Consider the following 12,331-nt stretch of genomic DNA (forward strand, 5'->3'; position numbering starts at 1 on the left):
ATATGCATACAAAGTCCAAGCCTCACTTCCATAAAGTAGGGTGCTCACAACGCAGGCTTGATATACCATGATTTTTACAGATGTTTTTAACCTTTTGTTTTTCCATACTCGGTATGCAAGTCTACCCACGGTTGTTGATGCTTTGCCAATTTTTCTGCAGAATTCCTTCTTCAAAGAGGCATCATCAGTAACAGTTGAACCGAGATACACAAAGCTTTCATTAAACTTCAAAGGATGTGTTATACAACAAGATGTTGGGAGCTTCGTTCACACCTTGGACTAGAATCTTTGTTTTAGGTTGGTTAATTGACAAACTAAACTCTTTGCAGGAGTTGGAAAAAGCATCCATCATAATTTGTAGCCCTTCGTCAAGTAGATCACAAAAGCAAGCATCGTCAGCATATAACAGTTCCCTCAGCAAGAAATCTCTGATCTTTGTTATAGCTTTCAGCCTAGATCTATTCAAGAGCTTGCCATCCATTCTGCCATTCAGATGGATACCAGATTGGTAGTTGGCGAATGCATGCATTAGGACCACGGCAAAGAAGATTCCAAATAATGTAGAAGCTGGAACATCCCCTTGCTTTACGCCGCTCTTCGCATCAAATGGTCTTGATTTTGAACCCTCATAAATAACATGTGCTTGCATCCCATCGTGGAATGCCCTAATGATCTGCTGCTTTGGCAGGCAGTCGACATGGTACAGGATCTTGAATAGACCATCACGACTCACCAGATCAAACGTTTTAGACAGGTCAATAAATACCAAGTAGAGAGGTTGTTGTTTTTCCTTGCATTTCTCCTGCAACAAGCGAAGTGTAAATATCATGTCCACTGTGGAACCTTTTGGGCGGAAACCACACTGCGACTCAGGATACACTCTGTCTGCGAGCACTAGAAGCCTTTCAAAGACAACTCTTCCGAAAACTTTTCCTACAATGCTTAAAAGAGAGATGCCTCTGTAGTTATCACAGTTACCTCGATCACCTTTGTTTTTATACAGCGTTATGATGTTAGCATCCTTCAGATCTTGTGGAATAATGCTCTTTTCCCAGCACATACATAAAATAATGTGTAAGTGGTTTGTTAGTATATGACCACCACTCTTAATAACTTCTCCAGAAATACCATACTCTCCTGTAGCCTTGCGGACAAGTAAGTTTTCGATTGCTTTCTTTAATTCTTCTAATGTGGGCGGAACATCAAGCTCGTTCATAGGAGGAAAGCTTCTGACACATTCTAAAACTGTTTCAGAGACCTGATTTTCAACAGAGTAAATGCTCGAGAAATGTTCAACCCATCTATTGAGCTGGTCTTCTCGACTTGTGAGGGAATTACCAGAGATATATTTAATTGGAGCAGTTTTTCTAACTGTAAGTCCAAATGCTTTCCTGATTCCTTCATACATGCCTCTGATGTTCCCAGTATCTGCATCAATTTGAATAGTAGTACTCAATTCTTCCCAGTACTCATTTACACAGGCTCTAACAGTTCGCTGAACATCACTTCTGGTTAACCTAAAATCAACAAGGTTTGACTCTGTCGGATGAAACTTTTAGGCTTGTAAAGCTTCTCTCTTTCTTGCAATGACTGGCATAATTTTATCGGACTTTACATCAAATCATTCCGAGTTCTTCTTTGCAGCTTTGCCATAGGCTTTGATCGAAGCGTTGTTTCTTTGATGTTTTGCCAATATTCTTCAGGAGATGTTTCTAAGGATGGTTCTTTTATATTTTTCTCCAATAGAAGTTGAAACAAAGCAGCCTGCTCTGGTACTTTAACATTTTCAAGATTATTCTTCGGTTGAGGTTTAGAGTTTATGAAATTTGGCTTGCTATGTATCTTAATAGTACAGCCTACAAGAGAATGGTCAGTATCGCAAATGGCACTATGGTATGTACAAGAAATGTTTATGTTGTTAAGAAAACTTCGTTGGGTAATAATATGATCAATTTGATGCAAGGCTTTAGACCTAGGATGTCGCCATGATACCTTATGTGAGACGCTTGACTGGAAGAAGGTGTTAGTGATGCACAGATGGTTAAATGTACAGAGTTCCAATAGACGCTGTCCATTCTCATTCATTTTTCCAATTCCAAACTGTCCGAGACAAGACGGCCACGCGATGTGATCTTTTCCTATTCTTGCATTGAAATCTCCAAGTAAGATGAGATGGCTGTCAGGTGGAAATGAATCAACTAATGCTTCAAGTTCAGAGTAGAAATCATCTTTGGCTTCAGGATCTGCAAGAAGAGTGGGTGCATATGCACAAATGAGTGTGATAGCTACAGCTTTAGTTTGGATTTCAAGAGCAATAAGTCGTTCTGTAACTCTACCTTTCTGCAGAGTTGATTTCTTAATTGAGTTGCGGATTGCAAATCCGACTCCGTATTCTCTTTGCAGAACCTTCAGGTTTCCCTTGCCAGATGAAGGTGTATTCATTCTCTTGCAGCATTCCAGAACCCAGAAATTTTGTTTCTTGTAGAGCGGCTATATCAATGTTAAGTCTAATTAGCTCAGTTTCTATATCAGCTGTTTTTCTTTCATCATTAATCTCTCTCATATCATATGAGATGCCTGGTGTTAGAGTGCGTACATTCCAACTACCCAATTTCAGTCTGCTGAGTATTCTTAACGTCTTCTTCTTTCTCTTCTTAAGATTTTGTCTTAATTTTGTGTCTGGTGTACGAATTAACTGCTTGTCAGATCAACATAGAATCCTAAGTCCTGCACACCCAGCAGAACAGACAGCCTGTGGGGAGATAGCACCTATCTGACTGGGGGCTGCCCAACTTAAAGCGGGCGGTAGCTTTCCAATAGAATTAAATAATCCCTCCCACTGTCGATGTCGACCCCTAGCATCTTACTCTACCCCAAATTAAGTATTGACTTATAACTGGTAACTGTCGACATCCGTGTTGGTTTCTGCCTTATGAAGACAGATGAAGTGACCTCTCAATGATGAAAAACAAACCAGGGCAAAGAAATTGAAGCTTTATAAGCAGCCCATACTGTAGAAGCTTCCTCTCCATCTGCTATGTAGGATCCAGAGGGAAGAAAATCAGTAGGCTACATCTGGTACATAGTAGATCGCAGAAGCTGCCGGACGAAGATTTGGAAACTGCATGTTGAGCAGCTGGAGAATAACACCGCCTACGGGACTTCGGCTCCGACTATTTAAACCATAGCTGGAGTAAAAACTGTGGTAGAGTTGCCAGCAAAAGGCTACAGGTTCTACCTACCCGGGTTTGAAGATTGTCACAGAAATAATTTGCACTGTCTTATGCGCTTACAAAGATGAAAATTAGCATAATGTATTAATGTTGATAACAAACTTATTTTATTTGGTACCAGTCTAAGCTCTTCTTTCCTTAGATGTTAGATGTGCTTGCAAAGAGAGCCTCATTTCACACTGAAGGGTGTGTACGACATCAGTAATGTTATGTCAATTCCAAGAATGTTTAAGGTTATATCGGTTGATGAGGAATTTATTGATTAGGCCTAAAATAGCAAATTGCATACATTTATTTTGCAAAAACAAGGTTTCCAGCTTCAGAGGGGTTGCACATCCCCTGCCCGCACAAGGGCACACATTTGCGCTAACACCAGGCACGTAACAGAGGTCTTGGGTATTTATTTTCCCGGTTAGTAATTTACCATACCCACCCCACCCCACTCCCCATATAGAAAACAATACGACGTGTGTTTGAAACTAAATATAAGCATTTTCATCATGCTTTTATTTATTACAAACATATTCTTTCACCATCAATACACATTGAGGCCTTTCTTTTAGGTTAAAACGATCTATCTTAAATTTGTCTTTATTGAGTTTTGGATTATTATGTGTTTTTGATTACGGTAACTTAAAAGGATAAACATAAAAAAGCCCTAAAAAATGCACCATTTTTGTGTTTTTAATTCTAATTTCGTCGGAATTGATGAAAACTCCCTAAAATGTGCAATTTATAGAGGAAATTGGCCTACCGTAACAAGAAATGCGCGCAAAGAATTTGAGAATTTTAGGCACTTTCAGAGGATGCATTTGTCAAGGGGTGAGGAAAGATTTTCCAAAGATGGATATTCTTCCCTTGTCCCCCGGTGTTTTTATTCTAATTTCGTTGGAATTGATCAAAACTCCCTAAAATGTGCACTTTTTTAGGAAATTGGCCCATGTCAGCAAGAAATGCGCGCGGAACGCGCGAAATTTGAGGTTTTTAGGTACTTTCAGGGGATGAAAAAGGCATTTATAAAGGGGTGGGAAAGATTTTTCAAAGATAGATATTTCCCCCTTGGCCCCCAATGGTTACGCCATCGGGCAGCATAGATCAAAGGAGTTATGACAGTTTCTGAAGTGGAGAAGGGGTTGCAGGGTGTTGTGAGTCTGGTCATTATGATATCTTCCTTTTAAATCTTGTCTTTATTTTTCTCTTCTTTTTTGCTTTTTCTTTTCTTTCCCTCCCTCTCCCTCTTTCTTTTCTCTTATTACCCAGCCCGGTACGACGGCTTGGTCAGCTCGGTAAAAACCGTCAGGGGAGGGGCAGAATAAATGGCATTTGAGCAAATTTAGCTACTTCATATGCAATATTAATAGTCATTCAAATAGTCTTTTTAAAGTACATCGTAATCACTAGCTTTTTCAAGGCTATTTGTCTTATGACACTCATAGAATACTAACCTGATTGCCAAGAAAAATGAACTGCCCTTTCCAGGAAAATGTTTGTTTTCTAAACACTTGGAAATGCATTTTCCTGCATTCTGAGATGTCTAATTAATGATTGAATATCAGAAATCATGGTCTTTTCCTACTGTAATATGGAATACTGATGCAATCACCACGATGATGATGATGATGATGATGATGATGACGATGATGATGATGATGATGATGATGATGATGATTAAAACAACTAAGATGATGATACTGTAGCGAAGATTCCTCATGAAAATCTTCATCACATTATCAAGAGGTGGAGGCCGAAGGAAGGCGGGTGGAAGTATTGCAAGCAAACTGAACCCATGGCTGGTGCCAAGGGCTCCCAAAAGCACCCTATCGAGATGTATGGACAAAGGCCCTAAATTCCAGTGGTTCTGGTGTATTAGTGCAAACAATGTCCTGTGATAATTGGGTATGCCCCGTAATTGTTTCCTTGTGCGAGACACTAAAGTGTGCCTCCCTTCACCAGGGAGTATGTGTACCTGGTGGATGATCAATGAATTGGGACCTGACTCACACAGATTGGGATTCCAGGGCCAGATTCAGAGAACCATCTCACGATAATGACAAGTACAGGATCTTGTGCGAGAAGTAAGCAAATTCTGTGTTTGTTGTGTCAAATGGAAAACCAATTAGATTGGGTGGAGGAGGAGACCAAGTACTCTATTAAGGACATATGCTCTAGTAATAATCACTATATTAAAGGTTATTCTATAATATTGACCCACTACTCTAATACTGTTGTAATAATAACTTAGGTATGTCTGGTTACTATTGGAATACCAAAACTTATTCATAGGAATAACGTAACGACAAATACAAATAGCATTGAACATTTAATCAATTTTTTTAAAAAGTGTTTATACAATTTCTTTCACATACAAGTAGAAAGCCAACTGACTTAGTTCAATATTATCATTATTATAATACCTATACTTAGTACTGCGTATACCGTATCAGTAAGTTTTTCGAATTGCCTCTAATATTTTTCCAGCTATACCGCCCCCTTGCAGTTCCACTCCCTGGTTACACAAGAGTAGGCTTGTGCGTTGTTATTGGGAGACTTCTCTAACGGGGAAGTCCGTTCACAAACCAGAAATATTTCTCGCATGATTCTATTGCTGAATCATGCTTTAGAAAACTATTTAGTAATCAAGTGCGTTAATACAGAGTTTCATAGTCCATCAGTTATTTCAAGGGTTTTAAAATTTCTGTACGTGACGTCATGGGAAAAAGAGAAAGCTTTTATAGCATATTTAATAACTTGTTTTTAAAGTCATTGCTCGTAGAGTAAACAAACACGAAGCATGCCTTGATCTAAAATGAACATGTATATACTTTTAGATTATTATTCGAGAACGACGCTTATTGAGGCGCGTATTGCAAATTATCATAGTTCGAAAATGGTGCTCTATTGTAAATTGGCCTACCCAGGCCTATATCAGACTTGTTGCAATGTTAGAATTATTTGACAGTACTTCGATGATCAAAAATATCATATCACTTTGGTTAAGTACGGTACAAAGAACATGGGGTACGCAATTTTTTTATATTGTAGGCAAGTAAAGCAAAAATTCACGAGTTATATATTATTAGAATTATGAATAATTCATGATTGTTGCTTTATTTACCTACGATAAAAATATTCGCATACGGTACTGTATCGCCCTTACTAAAATGCCCCACTATAGAAGTGAACTAAGCGCTACTTAAACATGTAATGTCCCCTGAAAAAATGATGAAAAGAAAACATATTTTTAAAATGAGCATAATAATTTCAAAAATGATTTTCATGATTTTTTGGTAAATTGTATGAGACAGTAAATCTTTAATGTCACCCAATGATAGTTTAGTTTTCATTCGAATTGACGTTTTCGCGCTGTCAACTAACATTATGGTATTACAGTATTATTGTTATTATTATTATTATTATTATTATTATTATTATTATTATTATTATTATTATTATTATAATGTGTGCATTGAAGCATGCAAACAAGCATATATAAGTAGGTACCGTAACTGTTAGCATCGAATGTCGAAAGCTATTACACTAGGTGCATTAATAGTGATGAAATAACCACACTAGGAGCTGAGTACGCCTATGTTTTACAACCAATGACCGATGTAAAAAAACTGCAGATATCCTAATCATTCTCGTCGTACAGTATTATTAAATTGTGTCATTTTACTTACTCCAGCTCCCTGAACCAGTTTTCTATATTGCGCCCTCTTCAGGTCATTTTACACAATTCCACAGCACTATCAGATCTGTAAACGTCATAAAATAGCGTGGATTGTTTGAGGATATAATTTAAGGAATAGGCATTTAATCATAAACACATCGCAACATTGTACATATTGTTGATAATGCAAGTGACATCTTTTAGTGGTTTAAATTGATATTCGCATTGTTTTTATATTATGATTGATCGTAATAATTATGGTCGCTGTAAATGCGTTGTTTATACCGCAAATAATTTACAATTTCTGCAAATGTTAAACATTAGTAATTGTAAAAAATACATATACAAGAGTATTAATACAATAGGTTTATATAATTGTAATGAAATTACAGTAATTAGTTTTTAATACAATACATACTCCATGCACTTTGACAAACACCTTTGATGTGGCCATTATTATTTGTCTTATGGTGACGCGCGTATTATTATTGATCTTATAAATCCGGTACCGGTTTATGTTGATTTAATATGGTACACTGAATGATTTGCCAGGGGCTGTAGGCCTACGTGGATCCACATGTGTGGAGTTTTTCAAAACAAGATTGAAAGCTCACTTTTCGAAATTCCATTTAATGATGTTTCAATGCTGTCTTTTGATTCTTTTTTTAACACTATAAGTACCAGTTTCTAGATGTATTTACATTTTCCAAAGCACTCTCATAATTTGGGCGTATATAGAGACTGATGTGCCTTAAAGGCCTGTTTATACTTCAACGATAACGATAACGATAAAAAGCTAAAAAGCGATTGTTCATATAAAAAAAAAAAAAAAAAAAAAAGTTTTTACACTAGGACGATTCGATAACGATTAATCGTGTATACGATAACAACATATTTTAACAAGTCAAATCAGATGACGTCATAATCATGGAAAAACGATAAAATCGTTGCTACTACTACGATTTTAATGTTTTTTCAATGATTATGACGTCATCTGATTTGATTTGTCAAAATATGTTGTTATAGCATATTAACTGATAAATCATCGAATCGTTCTAGTGTAAAAACTTCTCTTATTTCCTTTGTTTTCTATATGAACAATTGCTTTTTAGCTTTTTTTTTTATCGTTATCGTTATCATTGAAGTATAAACAGGCCTTAAGCCGGGCACGCGATTCGACGCGATTCTATGTAGAATGCAACGCCAAGACGCTTTAAATGACGATCCGTTTAGACTGCCACCAATAATCAGCAGACGACGTTGCGTCGTCTAGCGCTCACAGAAGCAGAGTTGGGCTCGTCGTACGACGGTCGTAGTGCCCGGCTTTATAAGTTTGGATCACATTTGCATGATATCTTTTAGTTCAGCATTGCATCCCTTAAGTCTTGTTTCTATAAAATCGCTTCTCCTTAGGCCTATTTAAAATCGGAAGATAGGCTAAACCGGGTTCAACTCAGTCGCCTATTGACCGGCGATGAGTCGGGAAGCCTTCCCAACTGCGTCAAAGACAGTTACGTACTATAGTGTAGCAATTTTATGGAAACTACCTTAATTATTTTTAATAATTCTCATTAGCCTATTTGCATTTCTATAGTATGAGAGTCATGTAGGCCTACATCCAGAGGCAAGCATTTTACTTGACTTTCAACGTGCTTTTTCAAGTTACAAGAAATATATAAGCAGACCGAGTGGGAGTCAGAAAAGAATGGAAAGAGTTCAAATAATTTACTTTTTTGGTGTTTTTATCTGACGGTAATTTATGTAGATGGACAAATAATGCTTTAAATATAGAATCGCGGTGGCTTACGTCATAATTCGGAATTTGGTATCCTACAGTAACTTATCTAGAACTACACAAGTATTAAGATGCTTCAAAAGTATTGCAGAGAGAGTGATTGTTTCCAGTTTAAATATATTATTTCTCATTGTGTGGTTAAAAAAAAAAAAAAACCCAATTCCTTACATATTACATAATATGAATTATTAATCTTATTGTTTTTGATGTTGTTTGAGAATTTTATCAGTGTCTTTTTTTTAAATGTTTTTCCTATGGTTGCATATGTATTTTATCTATAATAAGGATTTTTAAATTTGTATGTTTTATAGGCCTATGTATATTATTATCTATAATTTTTATCGTCAATTTTTATTCTATTTTATTACTATTAATTTCTTAATTCAGTAAATGAACACATATTTTAGAGTACCTAATATGCAGGCTTATACATTTCTATTATTTTTCCTACTGTATACGCATATACTGCAAATAAATCAACGACGATACAGCTTAAAACTCTTAACGCGTTTAGCCTACAGACAGAGATACTATTCTTTACAGTAAAACGTTTATGCGTTCCGACACCTTCATTATACAAATATTATTCAATTAAAAACATATTAATTCTTAATATAACATAGCATATTGTGCTCACCTTCTATTAAATCATAGCAAGTCATTGCTCATGTACGGCACCCTGTAAATCAACATTAAAACACAACATCATGTTCCCCTCCCAGCCCCACCCTTAAACAAATTGCTCACATCTTTAGTCCTGCAGTGGATTAAAATAGTGTCAGAAATCGTCCTTGGTCTAGGGCGAATCCAGAGATCCGAAAGGGTGCCGAAAGTGGGGTCGAACGAGAGAACGAGAGCCGGGGGGCATGCCCCCACGAAATATTTGTTTTCTAGACGCCCAGAAATAACCCCTGAGGCGTTTTGGGAGATCAATAAATTCTTTTTCTTTTTCTTTTAACATTTTTCCCCGAAAAATGGGAGGGGAAGCGGTGCAGGGCAGGCTTCCCCCAAGATCCGCCCCCTGTTGGTGATGGTGGTATATTAGTATAATTGGCTACCGTATGTGTTTTGGCATGTTGGATGATTAATGTCATAAAGTTCTCTTTGTCATGTGCTGCACTCATAAAAGTCGGGGTTTTACCTGGTTCCTATCATGTCGGCAAGAAGCTGACATGTCTTAATTGGCCGGGGAAAAACACAGGCAGATTTGGCATACTTTCGTCATTTAGGTCAGCAATGGTTATAACCTTTACTAGATTTCGACTAAAATAAAGAGGAGTAACAATACAATTAGGGGAACTTTTTAATGTTCTATTTTTTAATATATACATTACTCATACAAGTCACATCTCATACAAGTCAAAATTTTCTTTCTGGCCGCATTCGTTTTAACGGCAGTATTTCTGATTTTGTTCCTGTATCTTCTGGTGTGCCACACGGCTCGATTTTGGGGCCTCTTTTATTTATTGTTTATTCAAATGACCTCAGTTCGCAATTATCTCCTGGCACTGCTTTCTATCTATACGCAGACGACACCCACAGGACCAACAAGACCACAGGACCAACAAGAACAACATGATCCTAAACACCGACAGATGCAAAGTCATGTGTATAACAAGGCGCAATATACCATATCCCAGTTACCTTGTTGAGAATTTACCTTTAGATTATGTATCCTCCCACAAATATTTTGGCGTTACTTTTCCTTCCAATCTAAAATGGCACACTCATATCGGAAATATTGTTTCTAAGGCCTTTCTAACCCTTTATTTTATTAAACCCTCTTTCGTTAATTTTATTTAATTCCCTTGTTAAGCCTATACTTGAATACTCGACTGTCGTCTGGAACCCCCATCTTCAAATCAACATTACACAAATTGAATCCGTCCAAAGAAATTTTACCCGATTCCTCTTGAATTCTGCTCGCTATCCAAACAATACTTCATATATCAACTATGAAGACAGACTTTCCCGACATAATCTTACCTCATTAGAATACAGAATAATAATTATTAGTCTCATTTTCATGTATAAAATAATTAATAACAAAATCCAAATCGACTCCCATAGTTATATTTCATTTAATACCCGTAAACCGCACCCAACGCTCTATCTTCCTTTTTTCGCTACACCAATCACCTGGAACAGTCTCCTTATTTTAATACGTCTGTCTCCTACAATCCAGTCCTTTAGAACTTCATTATTAAATACAACAACTTCATGACAGTCCAGCCCTACAAATCATGTTTTAATAACTAACTGAATTCGCTTCAATGCAATATTTTGATCTTCATTCATTATTATTGTTATTATCTTTATTATTACTTTATTTTATTATTTATTTATTTTTATCTGTATTATTATTATTATTATTATTATTATTATTATTATTATTATTTTAAATATTATTATTATTATTATTATTTATATTATTCTTATTATTATTACTATTACTATTTTTATAATTATTATTATTATTTTTTATTATTTTTTTTTTAAATTATTATTTTGTCTTTGCCTTTACCATGGTTTCTCTGGTAGGCATCTTGTACAGGGACATGTTCCCTTTTTTTCCTACCAGACTCATTTCGTTTTGAGTGAAATAAAATTATGAATTATGAATTATGAATTATCTCTCGCGGTAGGGCATTTCTGCCAGTGTCAACATTGTGATTGAATCATAGTGTAGAATCATAATATGCCTAGACATCAGTAATATACATCAATATTCAATACACTCTTACACATAATTTTGAGTAAAATTTTCTTCTTTTTCTCAATTTTTGTTAAATTTTGAAAGAATAAGGGGGTGGGAGCCTAGCGCAATGCTTCGCGGGACGGGCGTCTCCTTAAATCCGCCACTGGTTTAATTTATTAATTTTATATTTATTTGACAATCAAATCTCTATATGGTTCTATCGTATTTTCTAATTTGAATGTATGTTGACAATGTTCAGGGTCCAAGCCTTTTATAATTATAATGATTAATCAATAACGTAAAGCATTACTGTTTGATACATTTTAAACATAAACTCTATGTAGTAGAAGTCATGAAAATATTAATGAAAAAGAATTAGAAGCGATTAATTATCAGCATCGATAAACGGTAAGCTTTATTTATAATTCTCTTGGAAAAAACACATGAATGATACTGGATGAATGTATAATTTTTATTATTTTTACCTGGTCCGGTTATAACAGGCTGCAGAGCCCGGGCCCGGGGGCGACCGTACCTGATTTCCAGATAAATTGAAAGAGCATTAAAACCGTAGAAAGCTCAAAATTCTGGTGTACCAGTAAATGGTAACCTTAAGTGAGATGACCACATTAATGACATTTAAGTGTAAGGTGTTAAATCAAAAGTTCATTTTGGCCCTCTAAACCGATTTTTATGCTCACCCCTGGAATACAGGCTACTCCCTCTACTGGAATGCTGGTTTAACCACTAACCACACTTATCTATTAGAGAGTGTTCATAAAAGGGTTTTTTAATAGGCAATCACCGAAAGGTCCACTGATTAATCTCAAATAAGAAAGTATAATACATACTCCAAGTATTGAAATACACGCCATCGTGTTGGGATTCAATATTTCGACATTAATTATGTCATCATCATTCCTGATGATTGAATC

At 36.0% G+C, this 12,331-nt stretch overlaps 1 protein-coding gene across 1 annotated transcript; it reads right to left on the bottom strand.

Moving 5' to 3' along the window:
- Positions 1 to 220: 220 nt before the first annotated feature.
- LOC117122714 lies at positions 221 to 2,442 on the bottom strand. The gene is made up of 2 exons (XM_033268411.1): positions 1,616 to 2,442; positions 221 to 1,517 (listed from the first exon to the last, which is right to left on the bottom strand). Exons 1-2 carry the CDS (start codon positions 2,440 to 2,442, stop codon positions 221 to 223), a joined length of 2,124 nt encoding a protein of 707 aa, XP_033124302.1.
- Between the last annotated feature and the right edge of the window lie 9,889 nt (positions 2,443 to 12,331).

Source organism: Anneissia japonica, unplaced genomic scaffold (assembly GCF_011630105.1).
Source record: "Anneissia japonica isolate Jap-2015-1 unplaced genomic scaffold, ASM1163010v1 scaffold287978_len313048_cov192, whole genome shotgun sequence".
Classification (NCBI taxonomy): Eukaryota; Metazoa; Echinodermata; class Crinoidea; order Comatulida; family Comatulidae; genus Anneissia; species Anneissia japonica.

Bases quoted from the DNA above. Each gene is read 5' to 3' on its own strand.
- LOC117122714 (XM_033268411.1), bottom strand. From the start codon at position 2,442: ATGAATACACCTTCATCTGGCAAGGGAAACCTGAAGGTTCTGCAAAGA. The intron at 1,518-1,615 runs GTAAAGTCCGAT...TGTTGATTTTAG, and splicing joins AGAACTCGGAATGATTTGAT to GTTAACCAGAAGTGATGTTC.